Below are 20984 nucleotides of genomic sequence, written 5' to 3'. Positions count from 1 at the left end.
CTGCTGAAGGGTCTTTTTGAGAGGGCTTTTGTAGGTGGTGAGTTGAAGTGTCTATCAAGGATAAACTAAATTAATTGATTAACCCATACCCAACACTGTTGTCACTCAGATGGCACTCACCAAGAGAACTGAAAAACTAACCAACTTTGAACTAAGAACTCAATTGTAAGACCTGTAACTTAAATCAAGGATTATCCACTGTAAATATAACGCTAATATAGAAAAAATAAATAAAATGGCTAAAAAAAAAAAAAAGCATATTAAAACTGGGTAAAATAGTAGACCGTAAAATTAAAGAAATTTGCAAAAATAAAAAAAAAATAAATAAAAAACAAAAAAAACAACAAGGAAAAAGAAAATCTCTCTTATCAGCAATAAACAAACTCTTGAGTAATAGTCATCATGGTTTCTGTAAAGAGATAGAGACAAGAAGTGTGGAAGGAAAGAGTGTACTGAAATTTCCAGAAGTCATCAACAAGGGCCATTGGTCCAAGCCTTAGGTAGGTAGGTCCCATCAAAGGCTTGGAAAATAAAAAAGGAGACAGAGGGATAAAGGAGAGGTGGATATAAGAATGAGAAAAAGGACAAGGAGGGGGTAGTAGGAATTAATGGAGAGGGTAAAGAGTGGTGGGTAACAAGGTAACATCTCAAGATGAAGTCCTTCAATTTATTCATTCAAATTTATTCAAAATATTCTGTGAGTAAAGAGAACTGCAGATGACATAGAGCAAAGCAAGATAATGAAGACAAAAAAGACAAAGATGACAAAGCAGATTGTGAAACTAAGTGAAAATGCAACAAAAAAAAAAAAAAAATGGCAATGAAAATTAAAAATGTGCAAAAATGAAAATAAATGTAAATAAATGCATATTGGAAACATCAAAAATAATGATATAGGTATACAACATGATGGGGGCTAATTTAAAAAGATCGAGTCAGAAAAAAGATCTTAGTTATAAAGGATAAGGTTGCAGAGAGTGCTCAAAAGAAGAGAATAGGATAAGTCAAATATAGGGATGTAAAAATAAATATAAAGAAATAGAATATAAGATATAGAATATATTATATTATTGCCCTATATAAATCCAACCAATACTTCTCTGCACTATCAAACAGATGAAGTCCTCACTCCAAAGATAAGAAAGGTCTAGAAAAAAGGAAAAAAAAAGAGAAAAGGGTGATTAGGGGTTTAGGGAGGAGGAGAGAGGAGGGGAGGAAGAGAAGAGGAAGAGAGGGATAAGGAGGAGAAGAGAAAAGAGAGATAGGAAGGGACATGATAGAGTGATATTGAGAAAGGAGTGAAGGAAAATGAAGTTAATAATATTGAAAAACAATAACATAAAAAGAAAAAATATCAACAATAGGAACCAAAAAAGGAAATAAATTGAAACAGTCTTCTTCTTAGGCAAAAAGGAACTAGGAAAGTCAACTAAGGAGGGGACTGTGCAGGATAGAGGCTAAGTCCATTAGGGTAAAAGGGATAAAATAAATGTGGGGTAAAAATGATGGGGCTGGAGGAAGGGTGGAATGGGATGGATGGAGAGAGCCTCTGGGCGTCATGGGAGGATGAGGATGGAGAGGATGAGATGGATGGCAGGAGAGAGATCACTTGTTCCTTGCCTGATAGCGGCACTCCTTGGCTTGGGTTCACACCTTCAGATGTCTTATGACAGGTACTGGCTTTTTAATTTATTGGAGTAAAAAATTATGGCACTCTGACCATCTAGGAACTGAAATGCTGTCAGAAGACCCAGGCTGAAATCCTGGCCCTTCTGAATCCACTGGAAATTTTACCACCCATTTCAATGGAGGCAGGATTTCACTCTAGATCTTGTGTTATTTCAGGCCTTGTAGACTTTATAAAACCTGAAAGATGTATACTAGCAACTGTGTCATAAAGAAGACACTACAAAGGAATTAACCTAGAACACAACCAGCCACATTCTTCTACTCTTAAAGCTTCTGGACATAGAGTAGGCTGCAATCATCACCAGATCAACTTAGCCAAAAGAGTTATGGTTCTGCAACACAGTATTTACTGTTTATCTTAATGAAATTGTTGACTGGAAAGGGTGAAGCAACATGCTTATGGTGATTAAAGAATGTGGAATCCCATTTTACTCTAGAAAGTCTGTTCCTCCTGATAGGTAGTAAACACACATCCAAATTAAGAAAAAAACACACCCCTGTCTGAAAGATAAGCTCATTAGCATAGCAAACAAACCAAAGATAAATCCTCTTATGTTCTGCATTTGTTTGTTACTCAAGTATTTGTATATAACTGTAATGTGATTATGAAGTAATTTGAGAGGCGTTTGGACGTCAGGATATTGAGTGTCACAAAAGTATTGTATTAATGCAAGATCAATATTTATCCTGAAGTATTAACCTGAAATACATGACCCTTAGAGGATGAAAGTAAACGTTCTCTATTGGCACAATCCCACAAATTAAAGTATGCTTGGTACTTCACAGGATTGAGCCTTATATGAATTGGGACATAACTGACAGCATTACTCACATTGCTGTATGCAGTGCTGTTGTAGCCATGAAGGTCCAGGATATTAGTAAATGTAGTCAATTCTACTCTTAGTACCTTCCCACACCTGAAGAAGAGCTCCGTGTAGCTTGAAAGCTTGTCTCTCTGGTGACCAGAAAGCCAGTGTGAAAAATCAGGACAGGGTCGGGGGTTAATGGCGCCTATATAAAACGAAGTGTAGAATATTGGGACTGTCCCTATAAATTAAAAACATCTGATCACCCTACTCTCTCACCAACAGAAGTTGGTACAATAAAAGATGTTACCTCACCCACCTTGTAGGGATAAAAATTTGAAATATAAAAAAAAAATCAGAACAAAAAGATCAAAAACATTTCAGATTCAGAAATATCAAAATGTTCTTTCAAAATTTTAATTTGAAACAACATTTTCTGACATTCTCAAATTGAAATGTTTTGCCTGAGACACAGGATGCTCAACCACAGAGAGAGAAAAGTTGCATTCTGGGAGATCTGGGTTGGCCATGGAGCAGGGTCCATAGGGAAGAATGAGAGCATCATGGAACAAAGAATCACAACTCTCATGCAACACAATGGCAGCTCAGGCAGGTGCAGAGATTAACGTTGACCAGACCAGAAACAGGTGTTTAATTACAGGTTGACCTAATGCAACACATTTCAATTAGAATTTCCCAATAGAAATTTCAATTAAAAAAAAAAATCTCATTTTCCAATGGGAAAATGTTTCTTCTGAAATGTTTTGACCAGTCTTACTTATTAAAAACAATACCACATGTGCAGCTGCCAAAACAGGAATTAAAATATAAAAACAGAATGGAAATTTAACAAAAACTTAATTTGGGAATATTAATAGCATGTACTCTAAATAATTAATTCTGAGTTTCTGTATAATCCTACACTCATCTTCAAAGGGGGATGCTGAGATTGATCACAACTGTCTGGGCAGACTCTAAAAAAGGAAACTAAAAATAAAGAAGGACTGAGACCACTACATTTTCTGTGGCTGTAGAAAATCTTCCCAATAGGAACCAAATGTAAACCTATGTAGGGTTCTTTTTTAGAGCACAGAAACAGACTGAAATAAGAGCTCTGGTGTGGAGACTATGTAAGGCCCTATTTTTAAATGTATTTGAAGGCTTCACAAAGAGTTTAGCACCAAAGCACCACAGAGACCTTTTTGCCATAGGTTAAAGACGGCTATGACATAAGCATGAAGGGCAAACAGCAGCAATCACTACAGATGGATGACAGTGGTAGGATACAGCCGTACTTAAAAAATGTAATTTAGCAGTTAACACCACAAACTGACTCAGTTTAATGTTTTGATTTAGGGGCAAAGGAATTGCCATATTGGATCAGACCCTTAGTCCATCTAGTCTAGCATTTTACTTTTTACCATATATATGCTCTACTTTTGTTTCCTTGCTTACAAAACTACTTTAACATTGTAGGAGGATTTTCTATCATTTACATATATGTTATTGATGAGAAAATACATAACACTCTAATTAAAACTTAGGCATTGCCTCTACACATAGGCAAAGTTTTAGGTACTGACAGTAAAGCCAGCATGCTCAGTTAGACAGCGGTGCAAGATCAAAAGAAAATTAAAATGGAATCAGAGCAGACAGGCCCAAATGATACCCCCTTGGTCTAACCTCCCTCCCCCCAAAAAAATTTTAATCAAATTTGGAGACAAATCATCACCACCACGAACATAGAAACAAGTGAAAGGCAGATGACAGAAGCAGAGGGGTAAACTCAAACATAGGCAAAGCTTTGCAGACTTTGGGATGACGAACAGACTGCTCTGTAATTTCCAAATTTATTTTCCTGGAACATGTACAATTTCTCAAAATCATGACAGGACACGTTTTCTGAGACCAGTTGGACAGAACAAGAAGTCTGAAAAGGCTGTTTACAAAAAATAATGTCTTGATGGTCACTTAAGGCATGTCTACACAGCAAAACAAAAACAAAAAACAAACAAAAAACCCTTCCAAACCTGTGGCAGCAAGCCTCAGGGCCATAGTCTACAGCAGGGGTAGGCAACCTATGGCACGGGTGCAGAAGGCGGCACGCAAGCTGTTTTTCAGTGGCACTCACACTGCCCGGGTCCTGGCCACCGGTCCAGGGGGCTTTGCATTTTAATTTAGTTTTAAATGAAGCTTCTTAAACATTTTAAAAACCTTATTTACTTTACATACAACAATAGTTTAGTTATATATTACAGACTTATAGAAAGAGACCTTCTAAAAACGTTAAAATGTATTACTGGCACGCAAAACCTTAAATTACGGTGAATAAATGAAGACTTGGCACACCACTTCTGAAAGGTTGCTGACCCCTGGTCTACAGACTTAGGCTCGCACTCCAGTGCTAAAAATAACTATGTAGATGTTCCAGTTTGGCTGGAGCTCAGGTTCTGAAGCCGAGGAAAGGCGGCGGGTTTCAGAGCCCAATCTGGAACGTCTACATAGCTATTTTTTGCACTGTAGCGTGAGCCCAGAGAGCCTGAGTCTATAGACATGGGCTCTGAGACTCGCTGCTGTGGGTGTTTTTTTGCAGTGTAGACATATCCTTAGAGATGTGACTGTCATAGCAACTGTAATCATTTCAAAACAAGACTATTTTTTTTAAAAGGGAAAATGTATTATTTAGTCTGCTAATTTTAATTAATTTGGGAATTTTTAATCTATGTGTAAACTCAGACTGTTAGCAGCTGATGTCAAGCAACAACTGGTCGAACAGTTAGTACAGAACAGTATTAAGTAAGGTCTTGGAATTAACCTATGAATGTGATGAGATGATAATTTGAACGTAAGAATACTCATACTTTGGAGGTAAAACTGATTATTAAAGATACAGGGCAAATTCTCTCCTGTGTGAAGACACACTTGTGGTACCGAAGAAACTGCCCCTGATTTTCAACCTGCCCCAGCCAAAATGTAAATTAGAGAAAGCTGAGAGCTGTTCTTATCTACCTACAGCAGCTGGCTAAGGACCCTAAAAATTGTGCACCAGCTACGAATTGCTGTAGGGGAGCAGCACTCCATCCTGTTCCCAGCCCACCTCTCCCCACCTCCATCATGCCCTAATACTAGGAGGAAGAGTGGAGTTTGGCATAGGAGAGTTCTGCTGTCTTTATGTCAATTGAGAATTTCCCTCTGTTGGGGGAAATCCCAACTGGCCACCTGTTAGGATATAAATATTCAGGCCTGTTTGCAATGGCCTATACTTTAAGAATGTAGGTGTATTCTTATCACTTAGCTAGTTATAGAGGTATAAAAGAAAGAATCAAAGATCACTGTCTCTGGAATGGCCTTCTCTTACTGTGACAGGCTAAGGCCTTCGGCTAAGATGGAGTTAGGCAGCCATAAGCTGGGAAGTGTATGGTCACATCCGCACATTCCAAACTAGTCACATTGAAATAAGGTGCTCTTGGGCTATTAGGAATACAATCCTGCCCTGATATTTCTATCACCTCCAGAGAAAGAGAAGAGGTAAAAGGAAACTTAGTTTAATAGCATCCTGTCTGGCAAGAACTCACTTATCAATAGACACAGCTGGAAAACCCTTATGTCTGTACAGATGTAGCTGTGAAAACCTCACTTCTGTATTGTTTTGTATGTTTATTTGCATGGTCTCTGTCTGGTTCTGTAATTGTTTCTGTCTACTGTATAATTAATTTTCTTGGGTGTAAACCAATTAAGGTGGTGGGGTATAATTGGTTAAATAACCATGTTACAATATGTTAGGACTGGTTAGTTAAATTTCAGTAAAATGATTGGTTAAGGAATAGCTAAGCAAAATGCAGGTTTTACTATATAGTCTGCAGTCAATCAGGAAGGGGGGGAGAAATGGAAACAGGGACTGGGGATGAGGGAATTAAAATCATGTCTTGCTAAAGGGGAAAATGGGAACAGGGGACGGGAACAGGAACAGGGACACAGGCAAGGCTTTGTGGTGTCAGAGCTGGGAAGGGGGACACTAAGGAAGGAAACTGGAATCATGCCTGCTGGAAGTTCACCCCAATAAACATCGAATTGTTTGCGCCTTTGGACTTCGGTATTGTTGCTCTCTGTTCATGCTAGAAGGACCAGGGAAGTGAGAGGGTGAAGGAATAAGCCCCCTAACATCTTGGTGCCATGACTCGGATGCATAGGTGAGTGGCAGCCTGTAAGTCCCCTTCTCCAACAGTCCGCGCAGCTGCTTGGAGGGGGTATAGTGAACTCTCGTGATGATAGTTGTGGGTTCTGGCAAGCCAGGGTAAAGGATTTTTTGGATAAATGGATAAGGAAGAACCAGGGCCCATACCAGGTGCAGGGGTCAGCATGGGATGAGATTAAAAAGGAAATGGAGGAAGTGTTAGGGGACCCGGAGGAATGCGGGGTGGCTGAGGAGCCCACCCTCCTTTGGTATATGGGTAGTGGAAGAAGGTCCCTGCCCATGGGGACTGGATGCCTTCCAGGGAAAAGAGGTACTTCAGACCACTTGTAAGAGGTTTGAAGTAAGGGCAGCATTATGGGAAGCTGCCAGTAATCTTTCATGTTTGGTGCTGTTTCAGCAGGGGCTGCTGAAGTGATGTAAATTAGTTAGGGTGGTTAAAGATGATTTGGCACAACAGAGTTTAGAGTCAGAAGCACAGTTAACAGACCACCTTTAGAGACAGGAGCTGGGACTTGGTCCTGGGGGAGTGGAGGGGGAAAAAAAAAAGGTTTCAAAGTGAAAAAATGGTGGGGTTTGCAGGAGCAGGTAACAACCCCCACTCTTCCAGAGCCAGAATAAGAACCTGGTGGGTAAGGGTTCCCAGCTGTTTCAAGCTGGGGAGCCTACTCTTAGTTCAAAGCTAACTATATCCTTTTCTTCCTTTCCTCCTTTTCCTCAGTTTACTTAATTTGCTGCTGGTAGCCTGTACTTTAAACTGATCTAACAGGCTTAATTGGTTTCTTTCCACCTCTTCCCCTCCTCTCCCCCTGCCTTTCCACACCTTTGTTTTTCTGAAGTTTTAATGGAGGGTACTTTGGATACTTATGTGAAATGTTTTTGGGTTTTGTTTGTTTGTTTTTGTTTTGTTTGGGACAAAGGATGATGAAGGTCTGCTGTATTCCACTGGAATTTTTAAGGTAAAAGATCTATGGGCAACCATGGAGACAAATGTTTTACTGCCTTTTCAACAGTCTCAAGGTAAAGACAGCACAGGTTAAGGCAGCTGTGTGGCAATAATTGTACTTGGTGGGTAAGCTGTTAAAAACAAAGTGCAGTACCTTAAAGAACTAAATGTAGGAGCAAGTAATTTAAAAAAGTAAGTTAAAAGTTACAAATACCTTTTGCAAAAATTAATAATATAGGGTTTGGAGGAAAGTAAACATTTGGGAGTTGTGAAAATGGTACAGGTAACAGTTGTGGTGTTAGAAGAAGCAAGTTTTTGGTTTAATAATAAAACCCAGTTATATAAATGTAACTGTATGTGCAACTCTGCAGTCACATTGGATGGAAGCTTGATAATTAAATTATACAGGGGGTCAGGTAGAGTGGCTACTACCACCACTATGCTTCTGTCCCCAGAAGCCTTTACAGCTATTTTGAGGGAAAATGGGCGCTTTTCCCCAGAAATGGTCTATAGGGGACTGCTGCAGGCAGCAGGTGGAGGATTAATCTGATCAAAATTATCTGACTATTGAGTAATGTAATCAAAATCACTAAAGGAATGTCAGGGGTTTCTTGGAACTTAACTTGACTGCCCCTGGCTGTCTCTGGTTGTACAAGATGGGAGTGTAATCGGGGTACAGTTGTGTAAAAAGAGTAATCACAGTGCAAGGGATGTTAGACAAAATAAAATTGTGTGTGCGCGCACAGGAAAAGGAAAACAGGAGCAATGATGGGAACACTGAGCCTTGGGGTGGCTCTGGAGGATCAGACTGTTACTTTGGGGGTGCATAAAAACTGTGGGCATGGGGAAGGCAGTTACACCTTGTGTAAAATTAATATGGCTAATATAATGGAGGTTAAACTATTTCCCAGGACATGTGCAGTGTATATTGGAAAAAGGGTGGAAGAAATGCAAACAAAACATGGTACTTAATTAAAATCCTGTTAGGGCTCCAAAAGGAGCCACAATAGGTTGTGCTTTCTTTTTCAGATCTGTGTGTGTTTTGGAGCAGGAGATGAAAGTGAAAAGTAATCAGAACTCTGGTGGAAGTGGAATGTGTCCCTTTTAAAACAGTCTCTGAGCTGCTGATAGCTTTGGATCCAGAGGCAAGTCAAGAAAGCCTCTGTGTGGATGCAAATTACCCAGCTGATGGGGGAAGGAGGAAACCGCCCTTTGCAGCACAAAGAACCTGAGAATAATGAATACATCTGGTCAGCAAACAAGCTACTAGAAGACTCAAATTATGGCCCTCCAGAAAAGAGAAGTGAAAAAAAAAACAAAGTCAAGCCTAAAAAATAAGGGAGACAGGTTAACCCTAAGGAGTGTGAGTGTGAGTGTGTGTACAAAGCAAAAATCTGAAGCTGTCTCTCAGCTATTACATTACCTGAGAATAAATGTAAAGCTTGGTACAGCACAGAAACTATTGCAAACCTGGTCTGTTGTAGAAAGGGGGAAACTGAGGCACACCACCTCATAAATTTCATAAATGACCAGTGAGTGGGGTAATTCACTAGCCTGACTATAGAACAAAATAAGGACAGCCTGGAGGTAATTCTTCTGTTTTTCCTGCAATTAGCAAGGAAATTTGTAAAAGGAATTGGTATTATTATTAAGCAATAATCTGTCCCCACCAGGGGACTGGAAATTGTTTCTTTTGTTTTTCAGACACTCTACAAGCAAGCTGGCGCCAGCGGAAGAATAACCCAGAATACCATGGATCTATGTTTTGTGTTGTTTGTCTGTGGTGTTTGTCTTGTTGCTAGCATGACATGGGTGAGGGATGGCTTCAAAAGGCTGACCTGGGGGATGTGTATGGGAATGCAAAATGCTCAGCTAGGAGGCCAGCACCTGTGTAATAGCTACCATGGTGCCTGAAAATAGAACGGCAACTAAGGTGGGCCCTACAAGCCCTATGGGAATAATGAGAAGGGGAGGAGCTCACTGGGAATCAATGGAGGGGTGTGTAAAATGGTGTAAATCCAGATAAGATGTTTGGCTGTGCCCCTCTCCTATGACTATGCAGGAGCAGGATCAATGGCCTATGGCAAGGGGTGGACAATTGGGTGTACTGTGTATGAAGTGTTTTGCTGGAAATGTATATATTTCTGGAGGCATAATTACACCAGCCCCCAACCAAACTACACACATCTATATGCTGCTATCTGGACTCTGGTGCACAAATGGATCTGTAAATCTTATTGCTGTGAATAATCAAACCAGGGCATACTGCCTGATTCCATACCAAGTGGTTAAGTTGGTTTGGACAATAACCCATTTCGCTGTGGACATTCAATGAACTTATAATATGGACAAAAGCATGTAAAACTTGCAGGGGCAGCTTGTTGCAGCTGCCAGCAACTGGACACATTAAGATCTTAACCCTGTCGAAGGAGGAGAGGCAGTGTTTTGGTCATGGCTCAGATGTTGGACCATACTGCAGTGGTCAGGACTCGGTGTTGCTGTGCATTGTATATTGTTAACTGTACTTGTGTTACGCTGCATATGGAGATAACTTATAAGTAATGTAGTAAGCCCTCCCCACCCCGCAGTGTGCAGGACAACCCGGACCCAACCTTCTCAGGCCCAATATAATGGGAAGTCTGGGACACTAATTGGAATAGGTGTGGTATGCCCGTACGAGAGAAGGTGCAGGGCACTGTACTACACAAGGAGCAGTGGGACAAATGGAATATCGACACCTTCCACCTTGATGCCTGGCCCTATCAGGAAATGTGTCGCCATATGTTCTATGCTTTTACAGGGATATCTGGGCAGGAGGATCCCAAAAGAAAAAGGAAAAAAAAGGGGTGGAGTGTTAGGATATAAATATTCAGGCCTGTCTGCAAAGGCCTATACCTTAAGAATTTAGGTGCATTCTTATCACTTAGCTAGTTATAGAGGTATAAAAGAAAGAATCAAAGATCACTGTCTGTGGAATGGCCTTCTCTTACTGTGACAGGCTAAGGCCTTCGGCTAAGATGGAGTTAGGCAGCCATAAGCTGGGAAGTGTATGGTCACATCCGCACATTCCAAACTAGTCACATTGAAATAAGGTGCTCTTGAGCTATTAGGAATACAATCCTGCCCTGATATTTCTATCACCTCCAGAGAAAGAGGTAAAAGGAAACTTAGTTTAATAGCATCCTGTCTGGCAAGAACTCACTTATCAATAGACACAGCTGGAAAACCCTTATGTCTGTATAGATGTAGCTGTGAAATCCTCACTTCTGTATTGTTTTGTATGTTTATTTGCATGGTCTCTGTCTGGTTCTGTAATTGTTTCTGTCTACTGTATAATTAATTTTCTTGGGTGTAAACCAATTAAGGTGGTGGGGTATAATTGGTTAAAATAACCATGCTACAATATGTTAGGATTGGTTAGTTAAATTTCAGCAAAATGATTGGTTAAGGAATAGCTAAGCAAAACGCAGGTTTTACTATATAGTCTGCAGTCAATCAGGAAGGGGGGGAAATGGGAACTGGGACTGGGGATGAGGGAATTAAAATCATGTCTTGCTAAAGAGGAAAATGGGAACAGGGGATGGGAACAGGAACAGGGGCACAGGCAAGGCTCTGTGGTGTCAGAGCTGGGAAGGGGGACACTAAGGAAGGAAACTGGAATCATGCTTGCTAGAAGTCCACCCCAATAAACATCGAATTGTTTGCGCCTTTGGACTTCGGGTATTGTTGCTCTCTGTTCATGTGAGAAGGACCAGGGAAGTGAGAGGGTGAAGGAATAAGCCCCCTAACACCACCTATAGCCATATTACATGTGTACAGGAACTAGGGCTAAGAATCTGCTCCATAGTATTTATGTACTCAAAAGATTATGGTAAATTAAAAAATACATGTAATGAATGTATACAAAGTACATCTGTCTTGATAAGTGGTAGGAGAGTCTAGTACTTTAGCATATTTTAATATAATTGAGAATATTTACATCTTTTTTGATCATGTACTGAATATTTTTAAAGCAACCTTTAAACACATTTTATTTATTTTATTGTTTGACACTGGTCACAGATATCAATTGAATATATGCTAAGCAAATATTTAGAAAATTATATTTGCCATTACTCAACACGGTGTTTACTTCGTAGAGAGAAACGCTCTGCATGGTTTAACAATATTAATCACCTTCATATCCAGCTTTAAGTGTGGTAAAAGGATTATGTATTATTTCATGAAAGGCAGCAGACAAACGCTTGTTTCTATATTTCTAATCTCCTAAACATGCCTTTATAATGAAAATTCATAACCCTTGTTGACATTCGTCTGAAAGAACAAGTGGTTCTACAATCTATCTCAGCAGTCACAAGTCAGCAAAATGATTACACACAAATCCGCTGATACATTGTCCAAAATAAACTTGGATACTAAAATATCTGTTTATTTACCAGCACTATCAGTAATATCAGGGCAGCCCTTGCCAATTTCCTAATATAGTACAGCCATCAGACAGCTCAGAATAAGATACTTTCAAGGCCAGACTAATAAGTGCTAATTTTTTGCAACGTTTTTCTTTGCTTCTTGGCTCTGGAAAGGGAAATTTTAAAAAGAACATTACAAATCATGAGGACTTTGCTCACACAAATATGATGATCTTGCAGTAGTCTGATTATTTTGCTCCCAACTCTTGACAAACTGAGTGTAAAGAATCATCAGGCATCTTGAATTGCTTCAGATCATGCAGTAAGTATACAAATCATTACCATCTTTGAGCCAGCTAAAATGTATTGGGAAATGGTTTCTATGAAAGAAGCTATACAAAATAAGATAACGTCTGCATTATGCAACACATAAAATTTGCTGAAAATTGAACCAATTTATGTTGCCTGCATAAACTTTCCCACTTTCTTTCTTCCCTTTATGAATGTAGTATTCCCTTATTATGTAGCTATTAACACAAGCCATACATACCTTTTGTATTTTATAGAAGAACTTGGTAATGAAAAATGTAGGATAAAAATATACAGCAGTTTCACTTATGAGAAATTTGTAGCAAGAGCTGTGCTGAATTAATAAACACCAACAGGAAATTTGAGATATTTCTCTTACCTCTGTTTCTGTGCAGTGTGAACGTCCTGATTTACCTGCAGGAAAAAATTAAAGTTATATTCAGATGGTTTAAAGTAAAAGACAACAGCCAGCTCAAAACTAAACTCTTATTTAAGTCCCTTAAAACCACACTGACATGAGACCTTGCTATATCCAGTACAGATTCATTTGAATTGCTCAAAAAGTGCATTTCTAGTCTGCTGATTGAAGTCCATTTCAATCAAGGAAAAACAATTTAAAAATAATCAGCAGTTAACGTGGTCTGTAAAAAGTGATGGTACTGTTTTCAGTAACTTAATTAGGCACTTCTCTGGCTTCCATCATGGTAACATGAGAGTGCCTATTCTTTGTTTCACTGAAATGTGTGATCAAGTAATATACCCATTTATGCATCACATATATTTAATAAGAACAAAAACAATTGTTTATTTTAAGCCTTCACAGTGTCTATTTTTATAAACATGAAGCCTCAATGCACTTGACATTATCGTTACATGTAGGGGACTATAAATTGTGTAAGCTTAAACTAGTAGCAGCAGCATATACCTATAGACCGATAAGAAAAAAAAATCTATTTCCTCATGCTCTAAGCCATATATCTAAACCCCAATTGCATTCATAAGAAAACTCCAATCATTTTATTCATATCATTACTTGGGGGTAATAAATAGCAATACAAGCATGATACATAAGTTCAAGCACAGAGAGGTAATTAAAGTAAAAAGTGACAAAGAGTCCTGTGGCACCTTATAGACTAACAGAAGTCTTGGAGCATGAGCTTTCATGGGTGAATACCCACTTCGTCAGACACCCACGAAAGCTCATGCTCCAATACTTCTGTTAGTCTATAAGGTGCCATGGGACTCTGTCACTTTTTAGAGATCCAGACTAACATGGCTACCCCTCTGGTAATTAAAGTAGACATGATTGTTCTTCAGAACATTCTGATAGGCCTCTCATCAAGTTTTCCAACATTTTATTTATCTAACACTATTTTTCATTTTGCCTGATTTGTGATTATTTAAATAATGATCAATAAATTGAAAAATTCCAGCCCTTTTTTTTTTTAAATGCAATGTGGCACCCACACTACCAAATTGTAATTCATGACCCTGAAGTTCAGCAGAACTAACTCAAGGGTTGTTCCCCACTTTGAACTTTAGCGTCCAAAAGATGGGGACCTGCATGGATCCTTCTAAACTTAAATCCTAGTTTAGATCTGGTACTGCTGCCACCAACCAAAAATATAGTGTTTTGGTATACTTTCTGTTTCCCCAAAACTTTCCCTGGGGAACACAGATCCAAACTCCTTGGATCTTAACACAAGGAGAAATTAACCATTCTAGAAGAATTAGACAGAAACCCTTTCCAACTTTCCCTATCTCCTTTATTCGGACAGCCAGAAACACTAACTAGGGCTCCTCCCATGATCATACTGTATATTGAAAACATACATTACTGACTATGTCAAGTTAATGTCACAAAGCATGCTCAGGGGCTGTAGTTAAGACCACTCACTCTTTCTATAGACATGAAACAAAGCCTGTTAACATATGTCATTATTCCTCCTTTCTCCCCCTTAACAACTAGATGTAAGAAGGAAAATGGGAATGGAGAAAAAAACCACTGGATTTCTGTTTGTTTTCTTTTAAGATTAATATTGTTAGTCAAGCTCAGCAAGTTACCCTTCGTAGAAGCATGACGGCAACAGAATCCATCCATATGACAGGAGGGGAAAGCAGCTCTTAAGAATCTTTGTTTGAGGACATATCATTCGGATTCAGGCCCAGGGTCTTTGGTGGCTTTCCTCCAACTTCAAGCTGTATGGACTCAGTTGATCTTAAGGAACCCAGATGAATTAAACTCTTAACACATGATGGACTATGGTACAGGGAATTCACTACATGTTCTCCTTTTTGCTGTGGTAAACATACTCAAATAGGACCACAAATCATGAAGAGAAGAAGTTGCCAGCTTCTGCATTATGTCCCACAGCAGGAAGAAACCTCTGCAAGGTCCCCATCACAGAGTTTTCCTTAATTTGTTCCACTGGGGAAGGAGGTGATGGGATTTGCTCTTCTGCACAACAAACAGGGATTCACTTCCAGAATCACTGATTTCAGGGGATCTGCAGAAGGTCAGGGTCACTCAGGCAGAGAGGCATTGTGCCTCCACACTAACTCTGTAGCCCCCTGGCATTTCCTAACTTCTGAGTGCTTGATTTTGCAACCTTAATAATTTTATTTTAACATACTTTTCTAGGTGTACAGTCCTAGGTTTTTTAAAAAGCAAAGTAAAAAAACAGAAATTTATCATGTGGGATCACATTTTGACACCCACATGGTTCATCAGCATGGCAGGAACCTTTAGATCTACCACACAGACCTCTGCCACTTAAGCTAACAGAACAGCTGATACTAGTAGTATGTAGTTATCCTCTGTGTGGAGCAGTACTAGAGGGGAATGGGACACTATGTCAATGAATTCACGGATATTTGCAACAGGGGAATGGTGAGACTCGGGGATCTTTGGTTCCATTCCAGGCTCTGGACAGGAGTGTGCTCTAGTGGGTCCTGACTCTTCTGCCCATTCCCCTCAAGTATGAGCCCTTCTGCCCCATTTACTAGCACTGTTGTTCAGTCCTTAGGGACTCTGCCATTTAGTTCACCAGCATTCCCCTTAGAAAGTGGATGAGAAATGTTGAAAACATATTGGCAAAGTTGCAAGGACCAGAGCTGCATAGAAAACTAGGAGTATTATTTAGCGTATTTCCTGCCAAGCTGGGAGAAAGAACATGCAGCTCAACCAACTGATTAGCATCATATCATCACATAGACAAGATCAAGCTGACTTGATGTGTGAAATTTAAATGGCATACAAAACTGCCTGGGTACTAAGAAGATTCACAACACATTCAGATAAAATAAATTTTTATTTCTGAGCTAGTCACTTTTCATATTGAAAGGGTTTGTTAAACATACCCTTAATGGGTATGAGACAGCTAGCTCGCAAAAATGAAAGTCATTCACCTTCACCTTGAATTGTAGCCAACATAAACTGAATCCTTAGCACTGTTTTCCTATATTAGCAGGCAGAACTTAAAAAAGTGTCTTTTAAAAAGACTGCTTTTAATTTTTAAGACCATTATTATTCCAGTTGAATCACAGAGGACCTACATATATGTATACACACAGACACACATTTTTGGTGTTCATGTAAGATGTACATGACTGTTACATTTAATAAATAGGGCACAGTCACTAAAAATTTTAAATACAATTCAAGTGTTTTCTTAAACAGATGAATTTATTGATAATGCTGTTCCAAAAACATAAGGAGGTATTCCTCCAAAGCCCAATTAATAAATATCTCCAACAAATGTACACCCCAAACGTTAGGATACATGTTTTGTAAAAAGTAATTTTTAAAATGTATAGCATGCAATAATATACAGCAGCGTTTCCCAAACTTGGGACACTGCTTGTTTAGGGAAAGCCCCTGGCTGGAAGCGGCGGCCAGTACGTCCCTTGGCCCGCGCCGCAGCTCCGATTGGCCTGGAGTAGCGAACCGCGGCCAGTGGGAGCCGCGATCGGCTGGACCTGCGGATGTGGCAGGTAAACAAACCAGCCCAGCCCACCAGGGGTTTTCCCTAAACAAGCGGCGTCCCAAGTTTGGGAAACACTGATATACAGAAATCCACCAGAACTTCAAGTCACCAAAAAACTGGGCACAAGTTGAAATGACTCTCCAATGCTCCAACACATCAGATCTTTAAAACTACTTACTAGACAGTTTCAACTACTGTGAGCACAACAAATACATTTTAAAGCAATGTTCAGGTCCTAAGGGGATAAACTTGATATGTACAATCCTAGCCAAAACTTCAATTACAGTTCAGGTGCATGAACAGAGGCCCAAAGTTGTACAGATTGTAAAAACAATAGTTTCTCTAGTTCATCTCAGATATACAGTCTCAAGATACACCTTCATTTATCTTTGATATCTCCTACATACTTCCCCCTCAAGAGGAAGCACATGTGAATTTCAGAAGATTTCCTTACTCCTGTGCTGCCACCACTACTTAGATTTATCATAAATTTTCAAGGCAGAATAGAGTTCCTTTAATTTCTCTATGGTCTGTTTTTAAGGTAACTAATCTGGAGGATGGATCAAGTTAGGTTATTTATCCCCTTTATTTGCAAATGCTCCAACTGGGCAACAAAACAAAAGGCATATTTCATAGACTCATAGGACTGGAAGCAGTAGCGTAGCCAGGTTTTAACAGCAGGGGGAGCAAGCAAACATAAAAAGGTGCCCCCCCTTGGCTCCTCCTCCGGCCACGTCCCCCGGCTCCTCCGGTCATGCCGTGCCCCCCCCCCCCCCCTTGGCTGGCTCCTCCGGCCACACTGCAGTCATGCTGCGCCTCCCCAGCCACGCCGTCCCCCCCATGGCTGTACAGGGAGGCTGGCAGAGGACGGAGGTACGAGGGGAGGGAAAGGCAGGGGCACGGGGTACATGGGAAGGGTACATTGTGTATGGAGCTTGGGGAGGGGTTACCGGGGATGGGAGTGGGCTGGAGTCCCCGGGGCTCTCTGTGCAGAGGGGGCTGGAGCTGCCCCCGGGACCCTACCTCTTGGGGGGTGGGGGAAGAAGGCAGCGAGCCCTGCCAGGCACGATCTGAGCGAGCTGCTTCTGCGCCGGCCTGCGGCAGCCGCCCACCCCACGGCTCCTTTGGCCGTGTTGCTGGCAGTGCTGGCCGGCAGGTGCCACTTCCACCCCGCGATCAGCTATATCCCTCCTGCTGGGAGACACAGCTGATCGGCGGGGGCAGGGCGGAAGCCAGGCAGGCCGTTCAGAGCGGAGCCCATGAGGCGCCGCTTTTTTTAAAATGTGGGAGGAGAAGCAGCTGCTTCTGATGCATCCCACTAGCTATGCTACTGACTGGAAGGAACCTCAAGAGGTCATCTAGTCCAGCCCCCTGCACTCATGGCAGGTATAAGTATTATCTAGACCATCCCTTAAAGGTGTTTGTCTAACCTGCTCTTAAAAATCTCCAGTGATGGAGATTCCACAACCTCCTCAGGCAATTTATTCCAGTGCTTAACACCCTGACAGTTAAGAAGTTTTTTCTAATGTCCAACCTATCCTACCCTTGCTGCAATTTAAGCCCATTTATACCATTACTTTGTTTTACCACCTCATATGCAATTTCTGCCACATGTACTTTATAAATTAAGAACAGACACTAACATATTTCTGTAAAGCTGCATAACATTTCAGATCTAACTACAATTATGCATAAGATCACAGACACTAACATAGTATATAGACTTGTCCCCAAATAATTTCTGTTACCCTTCCGAGAACCCTCTATTTCTGCAATATTTCTTTGACCAAGTCACCTCTCTCTTTGCATCTTTTTACTGACTCCACCTTCTCTATCAGAAAATATATGCTACTTGTCTTCACTTTCCAAGCCATTAATGATCTATCCACACCCTACCTATCATCTCTAATTCACTACTGAGAGGTCAATGCCCACCTCCAATCAGCCCATGATGCCAGCCTCCATCATGCATTTGTTACATGTTCAAACAAGCACCTTCATGCTTTCTCCCATGCCGCTCCGCATGCTGGGTTAAAGAAAGTTGTACAATGCATATCCACATCTATGTGAATTGCTGAGCACCCTCAAATGAGGATCAGTATTACACAGGACTGAGTCTTATATTCTTCCATCACAAACTCCCATTTGTAACAAACCTCCGCCCCACCCCACCACAGCCCCGCCAACAAAAATGTCACTTCCCCTTCAATGGGGAAGGAACAATAATTGCTGTCATGACAACAATAAGGCAACGCTCTATTTCTTTACCATAAAGAAAATCTGAAGACTTGTTTGAGCATTACTACCAAACAAACTAATTTCATATATTTTAGAAAATATAATTTAACAAGATGCCTTGAAGCTATATTGCTACTGACGATATGCAGATTGAATCTGAAGCTTTTATTTTCATATTTGTGAGGAGGAACATATCAGCATAGATGAGAACTGAATTTTATGCTTACAAAAATTATAAACAGTGGACAGGAGTGGTACAGTACATTAGCACATTTACATTTCACTGTGTACCACACAACAGCAGATAACAGTTTGTGTTTCAGCTGACTATGCTCTGGAGATGCTGAGTACAACTAATTAGGAGCATACCCTGCATGTGTAGCAAATAACATACCCCATATAATTTGTACAAATTTAAACTGACCAAGTGACTAACAAAAATAAATTGCTTACTAGAGGTCTTTATTAGGAAGGTGGAGCAAACCTGTACTCAGTTCTCTTTGAGATATTCTCTGATGGGCTAAAGACAAGTGACTACCCATAAGGGTGATCTCTCACACAGATTTCACTGTATAAGGATGCCGTGCTAACTTGCTCCAGAGACTTGTAGAACGGTTACTGTTGGGGAGCAAGGGGAAATATGATTGTGCTCTTCTGCATTTCATTTACTCATGTATTAACCAACAGAACAGCTTTCACTATCCCTGAAAGTGAAAAGGAACTGAATAAGAGTATTTTTTGTTTGGCCAGAATTGCAGAATCTGGACTACAGTAGTGTGATGCTATCAAGACACCAACAACACTAACAAAGACATAATTTACAGTCAGTCTAGTTCATGTGATCATTCCTCACTTTCCTTCCCCCCTCCCTCAAGTATGTTTGCAGCATTCACATTGGAACCCATACAGGATATCACTAACTACAACCCATAGTCAATGTGGACCATATTCTGAAAGATTTTTTCCCAGACAACCCTCCAACCTCATCATCAGAAGCGCTCAACAGACCAGGACCCACCAACTCAAAGCAGCAACAGACCCTGCCGTGACAACAGATGCAAAACCTGAAGACACATCTCCACTGCTACAATGATAAATACCCTCCCTCCACAGCACACCTTTCAAGATCCATGGGTACTACACATGCCTATTACAACATGTGATGTACCTCATCCAGCGCACCAAATTCCCTGATAACAAGTATGATGGCGAAACCAGATAATCACGCTCTCAAATGAACTCACACAGAAAAATGATAAAAGACAAAAACACTATCACCCGTAGGCAAACAATTTTCATAAAATGATCACTCCATATCTGATCTCTCAGTTCTCAGCCTCAGAGGAAACATGCACAACACCTTCAAAAGATGAGCTTGGGATCTTAAATTCATAACTTTGCTAGACACTAAAAATCATGGGTTTAGGCCTAGAAAATTTCATCAGTTTAACTACATCAGTCAGGACTGCCAAAAATCCACGTGTTTGAGTGGCACTGTTAAGATGACCTAAATCCCTGTATACACAGTGCTGAGGTCGATGGAAGAATTCTCCTGTCGACCAAGCTACCACCTCTCAGGGAGGTGGATTGCCCCTACACCAACCGGAAAACCCCACCATCAGTCTGAAGGGGTAAAACAAATAACCATTTTCATATTTGATCTCTTTAAGTGATGCACCTAACACAAGAGAGAAGTTGGTCCAATAAAAGATATTATCTCTCCCACCTTGTCTCTCTGATATCCTGGGATCGACATGGCTACAACCACACTACATACACCTAATACAATGCCTTTTTAAAATGAGCCCAATTCATCAATAGTCCATGTTTCCTTACAGAACAATTTATAGGCCACTCCAGGGGCTAACACAGTTCATGTTTCAAAAAGTTCCTCTGAAATTAATACCTGATGTGGTTTTAGAAAACCTCTAAGACACACACAAAATAATTACTGTAGGTGAGACAACTCTATGCCTAGCAATACATCTGAAACACATTTTGGGTGCAACATTAATAAACTCATACGTGCTATGCCTGCTTTCTTACAGTATAAAATAACCTAGAGTAGATAATCATATTCAGAAAGGATCAGCGTGGGAAAAAAGTATTCTGCAATCAATAAGGTGGAACTAGCAGATCATATAGCATGATGTGCAATTAACTGCCTAACATGCAAGTCTGTGATTAACTGGTGAGAGTAACTCAGCAACATTCTAGAGGAGAGATTAAGTTAGAGGTCAAGAAAAATCTACCTTCAGTGTTTCTCAGGTACCACTCAAGATTTTTTTTTGTTTTTTTAAATCAGACACTCCAGTGATATTAAGTGCTGGCTGAAGATGACCTCCGATTAACTAAATACAAAGGAAAAAATACATATTTAGTCTAACTGATTAATAAATTCTCATGAAT

General features: G+C 40.3%; 1 protein-coding gene across 3 annotated transcripts in view; it reads right to left on the bottom strand.

Moving 5' to 3' along the window:
- The window catches only part of SPIRE1 (spire type actin nucleation factor 1), a 182861-nt gene that overhangs the window by 146849 nt on the left and 15028 nt on the right, over nt 1-20984 (bottom strand). For 2 of the 3 annotated variants that reach the window (XM_039526302.1, XM_039526303.1), the window contains exon 2: nt 12731-12765. In XM_039526302.1, the coding sequence (XP_039382236.1) occupies nt 12731-12765 (35 nt within the window). Of the gene's footprint in view, nt 1-12730; nt 12766-20827; nt 20927-20984 lie in introns of those variants that run through there. The other variant, XM_039526305.1, reaches the window with a different exon arrangement.

Source organism: Mauremys reevesii, linkage group 2 (assembly GCF_016161935.1).
Source record: "Mauremys reevesii isolate NIE-2019 linkage group 2, ASM1616193v1, whole genome shotgun sequence".
NCBI classification, from domain to species: Eukaryota; Metazoa; Chordata; order Testudines; family Geoemydidae; genus Mauremys; species Mauremys reevesii.
Note: the sequence above shows the minus strand (reverse complement) of the source record. Positions and strands in the feature narration are given on the sequence as shown.